Genomic DNA, 22045 nt, shown 5'->3' with positions numbered 1-22045 from the left:
AAAAAGGTATAAATCTGTGGACTTGTGCATGTCAGGATAAATTTCTTCTAAAAAAATATTATTCTGCAATTGATAGAAGAAGCTACTTTTTCTTTGTATAGGTGTTGCTAGGCAATGGCTATGTAGGATCCCTAATTATTCCCACTTTGCAGGCAACAGGACACTTGGCTTGACTTTCCCAGTCAGGAAGAGCTACTACAAAGAGAGAGGCCCATATTTCTCTGCCTCTGGCAGGGACTCATTCTTGGTTTTCTCACTGTTATTTTGTTGCAACTTGGGGGTGATTCGCGCACTCTGCTTACATGGTTACTGTTAAAACCACTTCCTCTGCTCCTCCTCACTGTCTACCACATATCCTCTCCCTCCTAGGACCAAGGCTGTGATTTCCCCCTGGTTCACCCCAGGGTAATTGAAGGATTGGGGATGTGGAGAAAGATGCTGCCGCTGCCTTTTCTTCAGCTACTGTATGCTTCCTGAAATTGTGATACTTTCAGTGTCACTGCTGTTTCCTGCCAGCTTTCACCTGCACTAACATTCAAGTTTAGAATTCTGGTAATGCTAGAGTAACTTGTGTTAAGGATGACAGCATCATATTTTGCTTTTTATTACCACTTCTAAGCATCCAAAACTGTTAAGCCTATGCCACGAATGATAACTCAATCCAAAACTGACTAAGTTTTTGGCAGTTATGGCACTGACTTTGGATCTGAGCCTTTTGCTTAATACCAAGTATGTTAGCTTTATATGGTTTTGATCAGGTAAAATACAGACTTGAAATGTGACAATATGAGATGGTTGTTTTCTTGTTGGAAAGCTGTTGCTGTTTGGAAGCTGACTAATTAGTTCAAAGATGCCTTCTAGACATGTATTGGTGACTGCTGTTAATGGCATTTGTTGAATGCTGCCCAGGTGGTCATTTGATTTGATTTGCAGTAGATTAAAAAGATGGATTCTTGCATGTGTGGATGTCTGTCTGCTTCCCCCTAGCAGCTCTACTGGCAGTAGTGGCCAGAGATCAGCCAAGCAGATCATCTTGTGATCTCTCCTCTCTTGTCATTCTTAAAACTAATGCCTAAAAACTGATCATAATTTAAGTGATGGGCTTAGATGATCTTCACTGACAGGTACACAATTAAAAATCCAGCCTGGTTTTCTGGAAGGACTAACTGAACGGGATATTCTTTGAGGAATTGGTTTCTAAAATCTATCTTGTTTTCAATATTCAACCAACCTCTGATAATTCATCCAAAATAATTCCCTACAGGCAATTTACAATTTCTTGTCTCTACTGGCATAGTTACTTGCAGTGGGTGAACGATAATGATTTACCTGTCCAGTGCTTAAGCAGTTTTGCTTTACTGTGCAGTTAAATTATATTGCTAAATATAGTATACCCTGTAAGAGTTCAAATTTTCTATTTCCATTATATTTTACATATTTTGCCTGTGCTTTCTTAATCTAGTGTAATATAATAAGGAACTCCTGGGTTTGGTGGTGTAGGTTTTATTTGACACCTCAATTTTTTTCATTTTAGTGCTTCTGTTCTACTCATTTCTGTATTTCCTACTATGAAGAAACATGTCTTGGTCCACATGCTTCTTAGGAAACCTCTCTGCACAAAAAGCTGTGTAGTAGAAATGACAACCAAAAAAAAGTTGTAACTTTGAAAATAGACTGAGCCTTGCTGCTTGTGCAGCAGGAAGGCACAAAACTCATTAAGTATTTAATGAGATCAGTGGTTTTAAATGTGGGGGAGAAATGGCTTTGCTTTATTGAGGCTGGAAGGAGAGAGGGAGGTGACTTTGTAAGAAATATTCAAATGTTCTGAGATCCTGGTTTTCCCCACTCTCTTGGCAGGGGGAAGCCTGTAACAGTAAGAAAATTACTAACTTTGCTGTTTCACGTTGGAAAATATAGATAAGAAAATAAATGAAACTTTGAAAAATGCATTGCACAAATCACAGTGCCAGAAAAACCAGGACTTGATAGTGTAAAACACCAAGGTTGTGCTTGGGTTCACTCTTGTGCAGGTGTATGAACTCAAGTGGGTATGTGCAGAAGTTCTGAGCAGGATTTGGAGGCCAAGGTGCTGTGGCTGAAGTTCAGGTGGTGGCTGTTCTCAGTTTAATCTTCCTCGTGGAAGCCCCAGTGCTTGGGCTGGGTGAGGTTTGTGGGGATGAAGGCAACATCATCTTCAAATCTGCTTCTGCCAGCTACCTTGGCTTCTGCTTATTTCTTCCTTAACAGACATGGCATTAAAATAGCTCCTAACCTGAGGGCATGTGCTCTGTTTTCTGGCTGTGCTAGATGCTGTTGGTGGTACAGGTCTCTCATGAGTCAGCCGTGAGTCACAGAGGCTCCTGCAAAGATGCAGGCTGTAACATGCATGCAGAGAACAGATCACTTGCACATCGTGCAGCCCCTGCTCTCCAGCTCTAACAGGAGGAGCAGGAGGTGGAGGTTAAATACTTTGGATCTTATTAAATGCCAAGGATGAGGCTGAGGTTTTGGTTGGCACCTGTGCTAGAGATGGAGTGGGGAGACAGAGCAGGGCATAATGGATGTGTTTCCCAGCTGCTGGCTACATACAGAGGGACCCAAATAATTTAGGTCCCAGCTCAGCTGTGCTGAGTTGTTGAAAAACACCTGTGAGCAGCATTTCCTGGGCTGCCCTCCTCCACCTGCCACCAAGTTCTGCTGGTGCCTCTCCAGTGCCTGCAGCGCTTGTCATGAGCTGCACCCTGGTCTCAGCAGGCAGGGGCAGTGACGTTCTTCGTGTTTCAGAATAGCAAAAGCTTTCTTCACTTTCTATAAAAATAAAAGCTGTGTGAAGCAGCTGAGTAAGATGTAATCCTGATAGTGTAAAGTTGGCAGGAGAGGCAGAGGCTGCACTTGTTCTCCTGGATGCTCCCATGAGGAGATAATGGGGTTGTAATCAATATGGGACTTGGTGTTTGACTATTGCCTGGCTTCTAAAGGCACAGAGTTCAGTTGATTTCTCTGTCATGAGCTAAGCCTGTGTAAAGATGTGGCTTGCAACAGGATTTTTTGCCTATTCTGTGGCCATAGTTAAAAGCAGATTTTTGAGAGTTTTAGTATGCTACCCTGGGTCTTAAGTGTGGTTATCCCTTTGGTACCTCTGTGGAAGCTGAGCTAATCTGAAAGATAGCTCCTGGAATATACTTAATATCATTACAAATTTTAGCTGTTAAATTCTATCTAAGTAGCTCTAACTTCTCTGAGCTGCTGACTTACAGCAGTTTTCTCAGGCATCACCCTTTTTTTAGTTTCTTTTAAGTAAACTGCTATTGTATAATTTTGATTACGAGAGCTGAGAGCATAAGAAAAACACCCAATATCATGAGGAGGGTGACTAATGTTGGCAACACTGGTGATGCTGATAGACATTAGAAGATAAAAGAGAGCAGATGGTGTTTCATGATTTTTTGAGTGCTTTGCTTGTCTTTGCATCTCTGATGCAGTCTTTTGAAGAACATTACCTGAATTTAAACCTTTTCCTTCTCTCACCAAAAAAAAAAAAAGTGAGAATAATCATCATGATTTCAAAGCAGAGATGCTGTTATGGTCACATCTGGTACCTAGAGTGCCTCTGCATGTGTGCAAACATTTGTACTTGGGAAGCAGTGCTTTGTGTCAGCAGTGAGCATTTTATTCTTGACTTTTCTCTCCAAGGCTTCCCAAAGAAACAGAAATCACAAGTAAACATGGCATGCCCTTGACTTCAAACCCATGGCAGTGCTCTGGGATTATTTTGCTTTGTAGCAGTGCAAAGCATATCACACTTCCAAGTGACCCTCAAGAAGCAGCCTGGGAAATGGAGAGGTTATCCAGGGAAGAGACTAGGAGCTGGTTCCTGCTGTGCAGTTTGGCAGTTTGTAAAGAGCAAGCATCAGAGGACCTTTTTTTTTTTTTTTCAAACTTTGAAATAGGCTCTTTCTTAGCAGTTATGAGGCATTGGGAGACAAGTAGCTACACAGTCTAATAATTGATGGGAAAGGACAGAAATGTTGTCAGAGAAGTGCTGGTGCATCTATACCATTCCCAGTCTGGCAAATGCAGAGTTAAATCTGTCACTGTCTGTACAAAAAGCTTGAACAGATTCTGTGTGTATCATGGGAGGATGTGATAGATGTCTGAAGAAAGATTATATTTAGAAGGTAGACAGAGATTGGTAGAGCTCTCTGAGGAACTTCATCCCAAATGTCAACAAAACTTTTATAGTAAAAGGAAAAAAAAAATTGAGAAAGTTTTTCAGAATATGCTATACTGGTGCAGGAGCTGCATTGCAAGAGTTGGTGTGGGTACAGACATATCAATAAAGGCAGATTGGTTTCATGCTCCCAGTATGTACCACTAACACAGCAAAACTCTCCAGTGCACACTTAGTCTGGAATTTCTGCAGAGTGAGTTCTCTCAGCATTTTGGCAAGCTTGTGTTCGGTGCAGGTAGCTCAGGCTGTGGCTCTGGAGTTACAGGTTCAGCTCTGGGGGACAGGAGCCCGAGGCCAGGCAAGAGGCCATGAAGTGCAGAACAGAGGGTCCAGGGCCCCATGGTCCTGCCAGGGGATTGGACACTCAGGGACACAGCAGGAGCTGATCATTGCAGACTCTCCTGCCCTTACACTGGGAGGGTATAAAAGCCTGGGGGCTCCTTTGTTCTGAATTCCTCCTCAGAGGCACCAGCTTGAGCTGTAATTTTGTTATTTTACCACGATTAAGGCACTTAAAAGGTGAGGACATCCGAAACTGTGCTGTGGGAATCCTGGGGTCCAGCTGGTGAGGGAAACTTTTGTGTGTGAGTGTGGGGGGTGTAGCTATGGAGGGGCCTCAGTTCCCGCTCAGGTGATGTGAGAGTGTTGGACAAGGAAGTGTCCTTAACAAGCTCAGCAGCTGAAATGAATTACTTTAAGTTCCTGTGTAGAAAGACAACTTTTAACTGCTGTTGATTAAATATGGGCTTTTGAACAGTGTCAGATTGCCCTAAATAAAACAATGTATTATGGAGGGAAAGAAAAAGTCGCTTTATTTGAACTGGAAAGCTCCTTCGGCATTTTCATGAGTACTCCTACTGTGCTGGGAGATTTGAACAGCCACTGGATGGTTTACTGAAATTTCAGGTGTTTGAGTCAATTAAAATAGAGAATCAATGTGATGAAGCCACAGCATTGATGTTGCCCAAGCTGGAGTGCTGAGTGAGGTTTGGTCACTGGTGCATTTTAGCAATTTTCAGCTGTTGGGCCAGCATTCTGGAATTGCACTGACAGCCATCCAGCAGTGAGCAGGGCTTGGAGCAAGGCAGGTAGTCCTCTGGGGATGGAGAGGAGAGAAGCTTCATCACTTCCAGAAGCCTGGCCCCTTGAGCCAGGAAATTTTCTTGTGTAACAGGAGACCATTCCTTACACAGGTCAGTGCTGACTGGGCTTGGACTGCTCTTACCCAAGGTGAAAAGCACAGTGAGATTGATGGTTTACTGGATGGTTTACTGAGATTTCTGAGATTTACTGAGATGGTGAGGTCCTCACTGAGGGGCCATTCACCAGAGGAGCTGGTGACTTGAGGGGCAGCAACAGGTGGCTGCTGGGTTTGCAGTTAGTAATCCCACAGTGCAAAACCAAAAAAGATAAAATTTAAAGCAGAAGGAGAAAAAATGTATTTCAGGCAGAAAAGCAATGCTGCCTGCGACATGAGCTCAGCTGATCTGGGAGTGTTGTCAGCTGTGGGCTGCCCCTTGCTGCCATAAGCTCAGGTCTCAGTGTGTTGTCTTACAGCAAAATGTATTGCTCATATGTAGCAGGTCTAAAAGTAGGTTTTTTCCTGTGCCAAAAAAAGTATTTATTTTAAGCAGGCAAGGGAAGAAGGAATGAACACTTCCTTTAGGGTAGCTGCAGACACTTGTCCCAAGGAAGGAAATTGAGTAGTGTTTTTAAGATGCAAATGCTGGGGAGTTATCCACATCCAGTCTTAGTGGTGTTACAGGCTTTTGTAGGCTCAATCTGGCAGTCCCAGTCAGGGGAGAAGCTGTCCCCTTCCTTTGTGGAGAGAGAGCTATACATGAAGATGTGTACTTTTGGCTCGAATGAAGCACAGCTCTTGAACTGAAGTTGGTCAACACCAGCTACCTGGGAATTGGTGCTCCAGTAATACAAATAGTCTTGGTAGATAAGCAATCTGTCAGGATAGATAAGTGATCAATCATGGGGTCTAAAGTCAGTCCAACTGCTCTGGTATACACCTGCCAAATTCATGGCTCTAGATGGATACCCCATATGTGGTATCTAGTGTGTATTTTAAGAAAGTGGTGTGTCAAGGAGTGGTCCAGCCCTGATGCACTGCTTCCATACCTGTCGAGTTTCTGGTGCATATCTACTGTGCCTGGGCTCTAACCTCTGTATTGAATGGTGCCGCCGTCGAATGGTGGGGCAAGTTAGAAGGCAGAGTTGTTCCTTTAGTCTCTGTGGTGAAGCCTCTCACATTGTCTGCAAGATTGACAGGTGCTCTGACATTTCATAAGAGAAGAAATTGATGGGCTAACGGGTGGGTGGACATAAATTTACATCAGTTATAGGCTGTTCGTTTTTGCTAACAGTGCACTTTGCCCTGCTGTTTATTTGTGGAACACCCATTTTAAGCTAGAGTAGGAAGCCATATTACTTTTTAGTTAGCATTGAAAAAGGTCATCTGTAAAATGGAATAAAATGAAGTTATTACAGAAATAATGGAGAAACAGTAATTGAAATCCAAAGAGGTGTAAAGAAGTTCCTGTGAATGTAATCTAGTGGTGGCTGGGATACAAGAGAAAGTGCCCACACACCATGAAAAGTCAGTGCTTCCTCATCCCAACCTGCAGCTCTTATCAGTGGCTTTCTCCTTCTCATAACATGTATAGAGCCTTTTTCAGAATATATTGAGAGATTTTTTTTCTCTGCCCCTGAAGGATAAATCAATTTGCAGTACAATGCATTCATTTTTTACTCTAGGTTTTTCATACTATTGGACAAGCTAGTCAGTGGTTTTTTCTACAGGAAGGGTGGACTGGGCTGTGGTACAGGGCCAGTTCTCTGTCTGAGCCTATCACTGGGAATGCACCAGCAGTGACCAGCTGGCCACTCATGTAATTTAAGAATCACATTTCAAAAGCAGTTATTTTGACTCATAAAAAATATCCAGGAATTACCCAACACTGGGTTGGAAAAGGCAGATCCTGACTGTCAGGTGTTTTCTGTGAAGTTACAGAGTCCTTCCTGAGCAGTGGGGCCTGACCCATAAACTCCTTGCCCGTGTTGGTAATGCTGAAGGCTGAATTAGCAGGGACTCTGAGCAGACTGCAGGAGCCAGCACACTTGAGGTGATTAATGAGAAGCCTGAGCTGGTGCTTTACACTGAAGATGAGTCATTAATATAACAGGCATGCTAACAGGCACGGGAGGGAGAGGCTTTGTGTGGGAGGCCCCAGGAGCCTTCTCTCCCCAGGCTGGGAGCAGGGTTGAGCCAGCACAACAGGGCTGCTTACAGCTCAGGGCTCCCTGGTGCTTCATTCCTGTTCCTAGGTTAGAGACACATCTCCTCATGGAGTGTGGTGGGTATTAGAGGCTGAAAACAATCACGTGTGCTTCAGTGGCATTAAGGGGTTCAAGTGCAGTAGGGGTATTGCTGCCCTCATATCAAAGCCCTACACCTCTGAAGAGGGTGGTGGCAGTGCTGCCTTCAACAAGCTGAGCATGTCCCCAGCCAGTATTTGCAAGGCAAAGGACAGAGTAATTAAAATTTATTTTTTAAGTCCCCAAGATGTACATGTGCTCGGTGCATGCAGGTTATGTAGCTTGTGGGGCTCACAGCCCTGTCTTCTGTTTATATTACTTCTGTCTTCTTTTTTCATTAGTTTAGAAGGCAGATCAACTTTTAATTGAAGGGATTTTTTTTCCTCTGAGGAAAATGCTGATACATTGTGTTCACATAAAGGAAGCAGTATTAGATTTGAAACCAGTTAAACCATCACAGAAGGAAAAAAAATCCTTTCTTCCTGGCTGCTAAATATTTAACAGGCCACTGAATGATCAAAGGTCCCTTTAGGATTTTAAAATGACAAGATAGGAACGAGTTTAAATTCCCCAACATTTGCATTTGTGACAGCAAGAATGTGAGAAGCAATGTCAAATGCTTGAAGTCCTCCCACTTGCACAGTGATCACTGAGTCATTTTACTGATAGAAGCCAATTCAGAATGCTTTATCCCTTCTATAAATGTTGAACCAAACCCAGCTGGGAAATGGGAGCATCACCCACACAACACAAAGCACTGGAGCATTTTTCCCCTGCACAGGGTAATCAGCAGCAGTAAAAAAAAAAGCCTCAAGTGCTGAAGGGATTCTGCAGTGAATAGTCACTGGGGGAATGTTGTCTCCTAAGTTTGCTTTGACTTAACTCTTGGTTTCCATGGGGTTCTTGGAACTGGTGTTAGGAGCACGTTTAGTTTGGATGCTGTCTCTTTATATCTGAACCTTAATGCTCTGATTGCAATGAGGGTACAGTAGAAATGCTCACTTGTCTCTGATTTAATCTGGGAGATAACAGGTGGATACATGCTGAGTCTGTCTCACTGGATGAAAGTGGTTTGCATCCCATTTCCAAGATATCCTACTTTACCATATTAAGTAGTTAGTTTTTTTGGCACTTGAAACACTTTGGATTTCTGAAGGTGATTCTTGATTTGCTACATTGTTCTGTTAGTATTAAACCTGTGTGAAAGATTTGCCTTCTGTGGAGCTAACCACTTGCTTAAGTGTATGCTTGAAAATCTTTTGCTGAATCAAATGAATTAATTTAAGTGTTTAAAAATAATTCAAGTTGAAGTAGATCAGCTTTTAAGCTTTCAGTAGCAATGTTATTTTAAGCTTCTCTTGTCAGATTGCTGACATATTTGTTATGGTTTAAGTCCAGCTGGCAAATAAGTACCATGCAGCCACATAGTATGGTTTACATTTGTTGTTTTGTTGCAAAGAATGTGTTGAACTTTTTTTCTGCAATAATCTACTCAGAAAAATGCTTCTGAATCCTTGAGGCACTAGTTCTTCTTCTGTGTCTTAGGGTGACATTCTGTAAACAGCTTTTTGAGGGTGCTAGAGAGCATCCTAGCAGAAATGACTTGAGGTGAATGGAGCCCACTAAGCATCCACACTTCACATATTTATGTCTGCCCCAGGTATGGGAAAGAGATTAATAACATTAGAGTAGTCAGCTGTTGCTTTTTCCAATGCCACTGCCTTTCTTGAATAATTCCAGGCAGATGAGCAACTAAACCATAGAACAAGGACCAGTTGGTTTGTTGTCTCCTTGTATCAGAAATGACACACACGTATAAGATAAATCACTGCTTATTTCACTGCTGTGTTTCCTCATTGAATCTGCTTGTTATGGAACAGTAAGCACATCATTTGGCTTTATGCTAAACAACTACAAAAATTATCATACTTTAATGAGAGCCATTGCAATATCCCTATTGAGGGAATACACAAATACTTATCAGATAACTGAAACAGAATTTTTTGGAGCTTGTTATTAAAAGGTGATGATACAGCAAAGTGCTGAATTTCATTTAGTTTGTTCATGTCAAAGTACATTTACTCGTAGCCTTGTATTCCACAGAAGTATTTTCCAGTATGGGTCATTTCTATAATGACATTTGTGCATAAACTCACCAGCTGAGTGCCCAACTGGTACTGCTGAAGTGTTTAGAAACACTTGGGCATCGAGCTGTGGCAGTCTTTCAAGTCACTTGTGTTCAGATCTGCATGGGTGATTCTCAAGATCTGGCTCTGGTTCCTATCCAAATGTTCATCAGGCAGCACATGTAGAGAAACAATCTCTGTGGCTGCTAGCAGATAGGTCTTTGTGTTGTTTTCAAACTACAGGGAGGCATATGATGAGTACACATCTTCTTCTGAAGCATGGACTCATCTTGCCAGTCTTTCTGTTTCATCCTCAGCTCTGAAAACACAAAAGAGCAGCATTTAGGTTCTCATTATGACGGAGGAAATGTTGTATTGCTTCAGGCAGTTTATTGTTGTTCAGGAACTGCAAATGTGGCTTGTAGAAGAAAGAGCTGTACCAACTGTAATCAATTTGTTACATGTGTTCTCTCACTCCTCCTGTGTTTTAACTGAGCATTCTTGTCTCTCATAGAATAAGCTTTGTTGGTAATCAATCTCATTGATGTGACATACATGAAATTATTCTTCTTCAGCTTTATATGAACTTCCATAAATCACATGTAGCTGACTGTTATGCCATGAAATTGAAGAAAAGTGGTTTAGTTTTTCCTATTTATCCCCAAAGTAGATGGTGTAATGAGTGCAATTACTTAGCAGTATTTCACTCAAAACTTCCTGGCAGAATTGTGGTTTTACCTGCTATTCTGGATGTTGTGAACAGAATAAATTCTTTTATCTCAACTACTGTTTTTATGTGCTACCTCTAGCAAAAATTATCCATACTTCTTTGCATGCACAATTTTTACTCTGGTATGCTTAAATATAAACAGGGTGAGGGCTGGAGTATGATGAGAATTCTTTCTCTCAAATCGGAAGAGTTGATGTGAAAAGTGATATTTCCCTTTTGTTCCTAGTGGCTGTGGGACTGACTGCAGCAGCACTGACTACTTCCTGTGAATTCTAGCAGTTTGTGGTGATAACTTCACTGTGACTTAAATGCATTCCAGGGGCAGCCCCTGCTTAGCTGGTAAAGTTTGAGGAGCTACTGTGATGAAAAATAAGAAAGGACCAGAGGCAAAGTGTCATTTTAACAGTTCTAATAACTAACACTTAATGCTTTGATCCTTTAAAAGCAGCTCTCCATTTTAATGTCAAATGGTTTAATGGAGTTTATTAATAGAAGGCTCCTTCTGGTAAAAACAGTGCAGCAACAGTTCCCCTTTGAAGTTTCATCTATGGCTGAGATCATCACCAGTTCACACTGGTTCAGGTAGTTTTTGGACTTTTGGCACCACTGGGGCTTCCCCTTCTTTTACTTCTCAGTAACATGGTGAGCAGCATCTCTGCTCCACTTGACTCTGTTCCAAACAGCAAGTGGTCACAGCCCAGCTCTAGCAAGATGTAACTTGTCTGCAGTTCTCATAAATGAGCACCACAGGTACAGGGTAGCGGATGCTCCACAGGTTTTTCCAGAAAAAGCTGGGTTAGCCCAGAGAAGACTGAAATTAATCAGTGTAATGTTTTTTCCAGTATTAAACCTTTGTTACTTTAAGGCTTTTAAGTGGCTTTTCCCAGACATCTGTTGGGAGTGATTTGGGGAAAGCTGAACCTGCCTAAAACAGAGGCGCAGCTTGGGTGATTCCTCAAAGGCCATCCAAACTTACAGTCTTTATGACTTCTTATATGTGAAGTAGTAGTGAAGATTTTTCTGTTGTCCCTACCTTTTGGGAGAGCAGCAGGTGTCTGAAAAGGGGCTCATAAACCCAGGCTGCCCTCAGACTTACAGGTATAGGTATGGAAATGGCTCAGTGAAGGGGAAAGCTATACCAGGCTTATACTGACAGAGATGGAACAGAATTTTTCCTGGGAAACTGTTGCTTTGAAGTCCACTCTCATGCAGTTTAGAGGATGGCAGGCTTCAGTCTGCTGCTTTCTTGCATCTAAGCCAGAAGGGAAAAGCAAAGATAACAACAGCAGTGCAGGGGAGGAGGGAAAGACAGCACAAATATTCAAGTGTTGTATATGCATACTACACCATACTAAGTAGAATTTATTAAGAAATTCTTTCCACTTAGTTAAAAGGAGTTATTTCTTCTTCTATGGGAGGAGAATAAGCTGAAGAGATGTTCGTGATGTTTGTGTTTTGTGCCACTGAACCTTTTCCAATTGAAATGAAAGCTCAGAATAGTTGTGTACTTGCTTCTAGATGAAGAGTGTTGCTTCAGGAGTATAAATTTTAAAATGAAGGCTGTCTCTTGAGTCTTTTGTAGTGTTTGATCTGCTGCTGAATAGATCACAATTGCAAGAAATACTCCTGAAACCTTTGTAGTTCAAATAATTGTTACAAGTGGTCTTTTTTTCAGAGCAAGTGCTGGTTCAGTCTGTAGAAGAAATATATTTTAAAATTCCCCAGCTGGGTTAAGTGCTATAATAGGTTGGAATTGAAGGAATGATTTAGAGAGATGCTCACTGATAATAGCTGAAGGGTGACCACTTCATTCATAACATGTCCTGTCAATCAATTCCAGCCTTTGAAGGTGGCATCCTGCCACTGGATCACCTGTGTGCTCAGTGTGCTGGAGAGTACAAGCAAATGAGTCAGTGCTGATTGCAGTAGCTTGTCTGCTCATACTCTAGGAAAAAGCAAAAGGGAGCAAAACCTGCCCTTTTCCCAGCACCTGAAGAGAGAATCTTCCCCTTTCTTTAAGAATTTCCTTGGAGGTGAAGGCGAGTGAGCTTTGTGCCTACAGCCACAGGAGCTAGGTAGGGTGCAGAGCTGGAAGGTGTGCTCTCTCTGGGGCCATGTGAGTGGGAAGCCATGCTGTTCTTAATGCCAGAGGGTGGCTGGGCCTGCTGTTCTGTGTAAAGGACTTTTTCTAAGAGGAGGAGAAATAGCTATGGTTTAGAGGTTGCTGTTTTACATGATACAGCATTGAATCAACTGTTTGTTGTAACAGTTGGAGATTTCTTTAAGAGGAAATAAATTTTTCTCCTTTAATTTTTTTCTTAGAGAATATATATTCATGGAATCTATACAGTAACTTCTGGAGTTTATCTGTACTAAAAATGTACTTAACATTGAAATGTGATTATGAGGTTCAAACTGTTTTACATAAAGTATGGTAAAATAACATTGCAGTTCTGGCTGAGACCACACTATCTAAAATTATCTTTACTGACCTAGTAGATCCAAGTCTGACCAATATTGCTCATTTCAATGCTGACTTCCCAGCTGATGTGTACCATTTTTCTAGTTAATGTGATCTGTTCAAGGTCATGTATTATGCTCTAGTTTTTTTTAATGAATGTAATGTTTAGATATTGTCCTTGGAGGCCATTTTTGGTAATGGGTTCACACAGAATGGAGAACCCTCCATTACAGAAAGAGACAGATGGGTGTAGCTAATCCCATGGATCTCCTGACAGACATAGTGTCTGACAGATTCCTTCATTTTCCTCTCTGTTCTAGGATGTGATCATTCCTGCTGTTCTCCTTTGGCATGTCCCAACATCCCCAGCCAAGTGCACTGTGTAGATTGAATTCTGTGCTCGGGAAAAGGCCCCCTAGGCTTGGATAGGCCTTTTTAATACATGAGAGAATGACTTCCTTTTTTTTTTTTTTTTTTTGCACTAAGGTGACATTTCTGGCTTATGTTACTCTTTGATTTATAATTCTTTTTTGTGCACTGTTTGCCCATCATCTTTGATTTGGTGAGTGCCTAAGTGACAGTTACTTACATGTTTTCCTTTTGAGGTGCATGTTATTTATTTCAGTCACTTACTCAGTTATGTAGTAAAAACAATAGAAATAAACTCAGGCTGTTTATTGCTCCTTCATACTGCGTAAGATGGAGCAAACAGTTCAGTGCAGTCCTTGGCCCTTCTTCCAAATCCTTACTGGAATTAGCGGTACTATTTGACTGAAGATTTCTGTGGAACTGCAGTCCAAAATTTCAGGTTTGAGAATGTAAATAACAAAGTTCATAGTGGATATTTGTTGCATATAGTGACAGGTGGTGTTTGAGCAGATCTATTATTCTAAATTATTGTTATTACCTTGTTCAGGAGAATGGGAGGAGAGGCAGATCTGGGCCACATCTCTGATGTAATGTCTAGTTAGCATCACCCCCACTATACTGCAATTAGAAATAGCTTCAGTCTTTCCAAATTATGTGCTCTAGCTTTTTCTTTCCCTACCCATGGGGTTTTCAATGTCACCATGGATTTGGGAAGCAGGAGAGGATGAAGCTGAAAGAGCTGTGTGTCCTGGCTGCATCCACATGTGCTGCTGATGTCACATTGACTCAGCCCTTAGGCAGCCTCTTACTTTGTCACCTGGAATTGATGCACGTCTGTTGCTGTAGAACTCATATCAACTTCTGTTCTTGTCCATGCAATGAGCAGGTTCTCCATGTGATCCTCATTTATCAGCAAATAGCCACATTCCAGGAGTTCTAATTAGGAATCTGAGTTTCAGCAAATTTAATTTCTCACAGAAATGTTCCTCTTGTTCTCTGAAGGCATCTCATCTGTACAAGTAATAGTGGGGAATTTTAAAGGAAGGAAAGGAAAAAAAAATACACCATCTATTGTGTATTACACAATACGTTGTGTATTCACAGTACACAATGTATTGTGAAATTTATTTTTCAAGGCATTTGCAACAGTTTGTAGATTGTTATAGACAGAAATTATTTCCAGCTATTTGTAGGCACCAAGGTGGACCTGTGGTTGCAGGTTTCCATAGACACTTTATTCCTTTTTCTGTAAGCCTCAGTTGTTTTCCTTCTCACTTTTGTCATTGCCAACTGAAAGGCATAAAAATGCAAATCAGAATGCAGCCTGTAGAACTTGCAGGCACTATTTTAGCCTTCATTGGATTTGTGCTAATGCTGATATTTATTTGTTTAAATGTCTCTTCTTCATTTCAACTCTCCATTTGAGGAGAAGGAGGGAGACAGTCTCATTTTATTGGTATTCTAAATGAATTGTGCACTGGAACAGCTAATTTCTTTCCCACATAATGCTTTCTCATAATTTCCTTTACTTAGGTGTTCAGCTTAGGGATAATTAAAACAGTTTGGTCTATTTCTAGATAGTGCACAGATACGTCTCTGTACCTCTGGAGTGAAACAACTGGACTGATGATGATGCTTTGTCATTTACAGCTGAGTCTTGGAGGCACTGACTATTGCAATGAGGAAGCTGGACCTTTGAAGCATCCTAACCTGACCTGGCAATTCAGTTGTCACTGTATAACTCAGTTCCATAAATATAATGTCTTAGGACTAGGAAAGTAAATGAATTGAGGCCATTTTAGCATAGCTTTGCTTTGCCTCTTGTTGGATTCTTTGTTTGAGGGTCTTTCTCCCCTCCGGATAAGCTGGGCTTTATGGTCAAAAGATCTGTAAAAAATGAGTTACCAAATGGGGAAGGCAGTTATTTTTTTCACTTCAGTACAGTATCCAGGTGGATTATATTTTGGAGAAAAAGGAATGCAAACTATTTTCTTTTCAAAAGGGAATTTTAAGCCCATAAGCACAGCAAATTGTTACTCAACTTGCAGCAGGAGGCAAATTTTCACAGGAACAATAATAGCTGCACTGTGGGTATAAGAAAGGAATCCCAAAATTTTACTTTAAGGTCTGCCATGTAAAGACTGACTGCTCCTGACAGAAGCTCTCACGAAGTGGATGATACAAAAATGAAATGGGCTTAGTCAGGCTGCAGGGAATGGAGTTAGCAGCTGTAAGGGCTTGAGGCAGCCCTGCCGAGTCACAGGTTTGGGATGCGGTAACAGGCACGGGACCAACAGCTTTAGGGATAAACAATTTTATCCCTAAATAAATAAAGACAGATTACTAGTGCCATTATCCTGACTGTAACAACAACAAATTCAATAATTCACTAATGCTGGGCTTCATTTAACATCTGGGCCCGTACAAAGATGTACGTGCCCATAGCTGGCAGGCAGGCATTACTCTATTAGTATGTGATAATTTTTCAAGGTAATGATGCTTTTAGATGTGTATTTTCTTATTTTGAGCTCCCTCAGGTAGCAGCTGGAGTGTGTGTATAACAAATTGGGCTATGTTAAAATTGCTTTGCATGGAACATTTTGTTGGGGTCTCAAAGGACTTTCCAGAAGATTATCTTGTAAACCAGCTTTTCCCCTATTCTAGTTCATTGCTTTCTCAATAAGGCCTTTTGTCTTGGTTCATAGGTTTTTTGATTCACAGTTTTAATTTGATTAATTTACACAGATTTAATTTAATCAAATTTAATTGGTTCACAGTTTTACATTATAAAACACTCAATAACAGACTGGCAAGTGATGTAGTGACCAGTGCTCATTGAGTTTTAATAATCTATTTTTCTGGAATATGACTTCTCAGGTTACATTAATCTTTTAGTTGTTTGAAGCAAGCCTCACTGTATTTGTCATCAGTAGGGCTTTCAATTAGAGAAAAGGTCCTCTCACAATATCTGCATGGGAAATTCCATAGAGGTCCCAAGAACAGACAGAAAATCAGCAACCACAAAACAGCATGAATGTGAGTTTGGGGGGAGGGAGTTTGTCAATGAGCATAAACACCTGGTAGGGGTGGAGGTAAAGGAAATTGAACCAGATTCTTCTGTGGTGAAATGGCAGGAAGCAGTGGGCACTAAATGAAAAGCAGGAAACTTCACTTCAATGTAGAAAAAAGGTTTTTCACTGTGTATTTAGTTCAACACTGGAAGAGGTTATCCAGTGAGGTTGTGGAGTCTGTCTGTGGGAATGGTTAAAACCTGATCAGGAGTGGCCCTGATCAACCTGCTCTAGGTGGGCAATTTCTGGAGGTCTCTTCTGGCCTCTGTGGTTCCTGGCTTGCAGAGTGATTGCCTCTTGCCTGTATAAATGTTCTAAGAGCAGACAGTTTGGTAGCCTGGATTATTTATCTCAGAATGTGGAATCACTCCAGAAGGAATTAGTCTCCAGCAATCATGGGAATTATGCATGACTGTAAGATTTCATCAGTGTTCGTAATGGAGAGAAAAAACCTATTACTAACCAGGGAGATGGCAAAGTATGGTGTTTATATCAGCCACTAAATTACAGTTATAACTCTTCCTTTTGAAGTTGCTCTTGTCTCTGACTTGGGGTAAATTACCTTTTTTCTGATGGCAATGACTTGGCATTACAACACCAGCAGCTCACCAAGAGGACAGAATGCACACTCCTGAAGGTGACCCTTTCACTACGTGGTGCTGACATAGGAGCACTACCAGGAGTCAGCCACTTGGTCTGTTTTTCATGGCTGGGGATCTTAAACAGTTTCTTCCCTTCCACCAAGAGTGTTGTGAGGTGGGAAAGAGAGTGAAGGGAAAGAATGGGTTGCAATTTTCACAAAAAACACTGAAATAAGAAAAAACCTATTTGGTGGCATTTACATCATAAAAGGAGTAGTTCTGAAGTTTTGACAAATATTCTGTATTTTAACAGGCCCAGGTCTTCAGGAGGAGTTTTTTATTAGTTTGATTACTGTTTTATTGCAAAAGTTGGTCATTTCACATGGTTGTGCACAGAGCTTAGCAGGATTCATTCCCACAGTAAAAGAGGAGGAATCTCACGGAAGAGAGGGGATGCACCATGTGACGTAGCCACATATTCCTGGGAAAAGTGTGCTTGGGCTTGCCAGGTGGCCTGGCAGCACATGGGCTTTGTGCAGCTCTCACATGCCTTTAGCAAGGCAGGCAGAAGTGCTGGTAGCACCAAGTGGCACCCCTATTAATGCCTGAGAATGGCAGCGTGGTCTGCTCTGCTTGGGATAGCACAAAAGCTTTTTTCCTGTAACGTGGGGTTGGAGGGCATGAGACTTGGTGGAGTCAAAATATAACCAGAGTGATCATGCTTCAAACTGATATATGGGTGGGTATTCATTTCTCCTTAAGGGAATCCTTAGGGGACAAGCAGAAATACTCACCTCACCATTCTTCTAACACCTTGTTGACTGGGTGAGTTGGATTTTCCCCTTTTAAAAGTGTTTTTCCAGCAAGAGTTCATGCTCCCCAGTCAAAAACTGACTTCATCTCTGAGAAGCTTTAGTTGAGCTTTTCAGATGATCTAATATAAAAAAATCTTTCCCTCTGGAAATGCCTTTCAGTGTGGTTGAGAGAGGTTGCAGCTTCTAGAGAAAAATGTGTCTTTCATACTAAGACAAGAATTGGTCTTTTGGGTGGTTTTCCTCTTCCATAACTGAATTAGGATATGACATTACTGATCATGACAATGTAAAATTGCATTTCTTTCTTTTAAAGGAGGTAAAATATGATTTAAGGTGGCTCTGTTACTGGGGGTGGTGGTTTACTTTTGTGATACCCTTCCTTACTTTGGGGGGCTGTACATCAGAAGCAGAGCATGCCACTGTTTAAAGTGAGGTGGTCACCTTTGCCATGCATTTTTATGCAGCAGATGACCTTGAGTAATGTCATCCTCATCTGAACTGCAGTGACAGCAACATGAGAGGTGGTGTTTGTGGTGCTGTTTGCAGCTGGGCAAAGGCGATAAACCTTTCCCAAGCAAGGACCTCCCTTGGAGGTTTGTTATGGCTTATGATTTACTTCCTTCGAAAAATGTGGTTGATGTTGTGTTTTTCTACTGCTGCTGATTGTTTTATTTGAAGCTGTAGAGAAACCTCTGTCCTGAACTTGCTGAAGGGACTTGGGAAGATGATAATTTCAGTCTTTTAGGCCTTGTGTCTCAGTGTAATCCTGATGGACAGGCCAGATCCATTGCAGAGGTTCCTAACAAAAAACCAGCATAGAGACTTTGAAGCTCTTATTTGAAATTCAGCTGGGAAGTGTTTTTCCTTGTCATTAATAATGGTCCTGGCAGTTTCACTGGCCATCTGTTTTCCTGCTACAGATAACATGAAGCTGTGTATGTGCTTTCTTGTGCACCCTCAAGCCTGATTTTGGGCACAGTTTTACTTGATGAGCTGATTGTTAGCTGAAGCTGTTCCTTAAGGGCTGGGGGAAGCAGAAATTAAATTATATTTTGGATTAAGCAGGAGAGCATGCAGCAGGAGCTTTATGTCTTTAGAGCTGGTCTGTTAGGGCAAAGGCACAGTAACCTCTGTAAAATTTGCATCGCACACTTTATTTGGCTATTTCAGTCAAAGCTAGTAGGGATTGATGCTACTTTTCATAAAAGCAAACAGGGAGAAATGCTATTAAAAATGTGTTTAGAAACTAAGGTAAGTAAATACTGAAATCAAGTCATCTGGGAGCTCAAGGGTTTTAATAAGATGAGGCAGAAATGTAATTGGGTCTAGTTTTTCTCATCATTTCAAGCCTGAAAAATTACCTTTCATGTTGAACCCCCCAAATTTTTGGCAGTTCTGGAAAACCAACCTGGTGCCTATTAAATACCTAAATAAAGGTACTTGCAAGTACTTCATTGGAGTCCTTTGGCTTTTTGGAATTTGTCCATGTTGTCTATGCCATAGAGCAGCTCAGGGTGTTGACTCAGAGCAGGCGCATGCATGGAGGGAGCTTGGCAGAACAGTTAGACTCCACACAGACTGTGCTGCTTATCTCCAAAGGAAAAAGCATAGAGGAGTAATGGCACCCAATATCTCTTCGTGCTGCACCTTTTAAAGTCTGCAGTAAGAGCTGGAGAGCAGAATCTGTATTATGGATATAAATTCTGTACATCGTAAACTTGGATGATAGGATGAAAAATGTGTACCTACATATGTATCCAAAAGGTGACAGATCCAAGGAAGAACAGGAATCTGGCAGATGAAGTCACAGTCTGTGCTTGGGGTGGTGCAGAAAGTGAGGAACAGAGTGTTATGACTAGGGTCACCTGGTTAAACCACAGAGGGAGCCATATGTGGGAGCACAGTAAAGAATGTGGGAAGGTAAAGAGGGTTTAGTGCCACCTTTTGTGCATTTTATATTCTATTTTCTGTTAAGCTTTCAGAGGTGAATTTCAGGTTTAGCTTCTCTTATCCTCATTTTGTCTGTATCCTAAATTTAATTTAGCACCACTATCTTACTTGTAGATTTTGAAGAATTATCTCATTAGTCTGGTTTATGATTTACTTAATTTTGTATTTCTGTCTGCTTTACCAGCCTGCAGGTGGGGTTTTTAAAATTAATTCCTTCCTGAGTGTCTGTAATTGGTTTTAGTGCATTTCTGTCTAGGTCAACACCTGTTATAAGTCAGCATGGTCACAATAAATCCATTGAGACACTCTGCCTGTTTTCATATCAGTTTTCTTACAGTTCAGGATGAATGCCAGCAGCTTCTGCTCTGGCAGAGCTCGTGTTTCTCTGTGAACTTCTGGAGTAACAACTACAAAGAGGAGTGGCCCAATTGAAATGTTGGGGATTTTTTCCTTTGTGTTTGTTTCATATGGTACAGAGCATCTGTAGTTCTAGGAGAATAATAAACTTCCTTTAATAATCTTATTCAGCATGTTATTCCTCACACCACTGCCATCTTGTAAACTCCAAGGGTCTCTTACTAAAATAGCTGTATAAAATAGAAGTGCTCCTGTAATAAAAAAAAAAATGCAAGAAGCTGGGTAAGAGTATTGTACCATATATCATATACCAGTAGTGCATAGAGCAACATGCTGGTTGACATAAGAGAGCATGTAAAGGTATGACCCATTAAAGGAAAAAGCATTTTCCAGTACAGTTAGATTCTAAAACAAGAAAAAAAGCAGCATGTTTCCCCCTTTTTGCAATATGAAAAGACTAAAACTTTAAAATTAATAATGGTTTATGAGAGGGTGGATGTGTCTATAACATTAAAAAAATAAATAATTGAATTACTGTTTCATTTGTGTGTCTTGATATTGGCCTGTTTTTACAGGCACTTTTGCGTAGCTGCCACTGTGTTCCCCAAAGCAGTTAAACATGAATTAATGTGGTAACTTAATGTGATACTTAAACCATTTGTGCAGGACTTTGTTTCCCAGGCTGGTTTCTTAAGGCACAAAAACACCTTGTTTTGGTTTGCTTCATGACTCAACCAAAGCCTTTCTGGGATTAAAATATTTTCCCAAGATATTCTGCAAGCTGGTGGTGGTACTGTTCTTTTATTCAGATTGACTCCTTGGCCTGTCCATGGCAAGGGAAAAATGAGGTTTCAGCTATTCAAAAAGATGATAGTTGTCATTCCTATGGGATACCCCTGTGAAACATGGGGAAGATCTGTCTGCAGTTCATGTCCCCTCACTCTCCATGACCCCTGGTAATATCCCAAAAACTGAAGGGCAAGCCAAGAAGTCAGCCACTGATGGGGAGAAAAGTCACACTTCGGTGGGAGTGCTGAGGCGAGCAGTCACTCACGTTTCTTTCCCTATTTTAAATGTAGAATGAAGAAGGCTTCCTGCAGGAGGGAATAGTGAACAATACAGGTGCTCCTGTGGATCCTGAGAACGAGGCCTATGAAATGCCTCCAGAGGTAAATCTGCTGTGGTGTTTGCTGGCAATGCACGTAAGAGAAGGCCACAGGAGGAGGCTGCATGCTCAAGTCACATAAGCCTGGCCCAGGCTGGTGCTGGGAGCTGCAAGGGCACAGCAGAAACATGGTCTCTCTGGCCAAGATCTGCCAGAGGTATAGTGCTGGGAGTCAGAAAATTATTTGCTTTTCTGATAAGTAAGGAAATTAAATGGGAATTTATTTTCTGTGTTTCAAAAAACAAAAATGTTTCCTGGGTTTTGAGGAATCTTTTTTTGTATGTTTAATAGGGAATGCAAGACAAGCCATAGATTGTTTGAATAGCTTGGCCATCTTCATAGATGGTTTGAGTAGCTTGGCCACTCACCACTGCATCATGCTTTGTGAAGCGTGATCCTAAGTTAATGCAATTATGGGAGTAAATTATTTTGTTGGTTTTTATGAAGCTTTCTGCAATGTCTGGCATTATGCACTGTTAGTTGGACCAGCAGTTTTATGGTAGCACAGATAATAAGACTGAAAATGAGAGGTATAAAAAATTTAGGCCATGATCCAATAAAAGACTTAAAAGCTTGAGGGTAACATCTTGAATATCACTGAAATTATGGATGCTGCTCATGTGGCCATAGTTAAACATGCCTTTAAATGATTTACTGACTCAGATGAGGATCTGCAGCACTTGGTGTGCTGTTCAGCCCAGAGGCAGTATTCCAGTGAATACTCTTTCTCTCCCAGTGAATTGTCATGGATGGCCTCAGGAGTTCCTGGCAGCATCAGCTGAACGATGTGTTAATCACTGTACAAGTCTAATTCTCCTCTAAGTACCATGACTTGTAAGGTACAGAATCTGGGAAATGTGAC

General features: G+C 41.3%; 1 protein-coding gene across 2 annotated transcripts in view; it reads left to right on the top strand.

The window, feature by feature from the left end:
- SNCA (synuclein alpha) overlaps positions 1-22045 on the top strand; it is a 63036-nt gene that overhangs the window by 40213 nt on the left and 778 nt on the right. For both annotated transcript variants that reach the window (XM_071431630.1, XM_071431631.1), the window contains exon 5: positions 21098-21187. In XM_071431630.1, coding sequence (XP_071287731.1) covers positions 21098-21187 — 90 coding nt within the window. The remainder of the gene's footprint in view (positions 1-21097; positions 21188-22045) is intronic.

Source organism: Agelaius tricolor, unplaced genomic scaffold, assembly GCF_023055355.1.
Source record: "Agelaius tricolor isolate 1412-34295 unplaced genomic scaffold, bAgeTri1.0.p SCAF_8, whole genome shotgun sequence".
Lineage (NCBI taxonomy): Eukaryota > Metazoa > Chordata > Aves > Passeriformes > Icteridae > Agelaius > Agelaius tricolor.
Note: the sequence above shows the minus strand (reverse complement) of the source record. Positions and strands in the feature narration are given on the sequence as shown.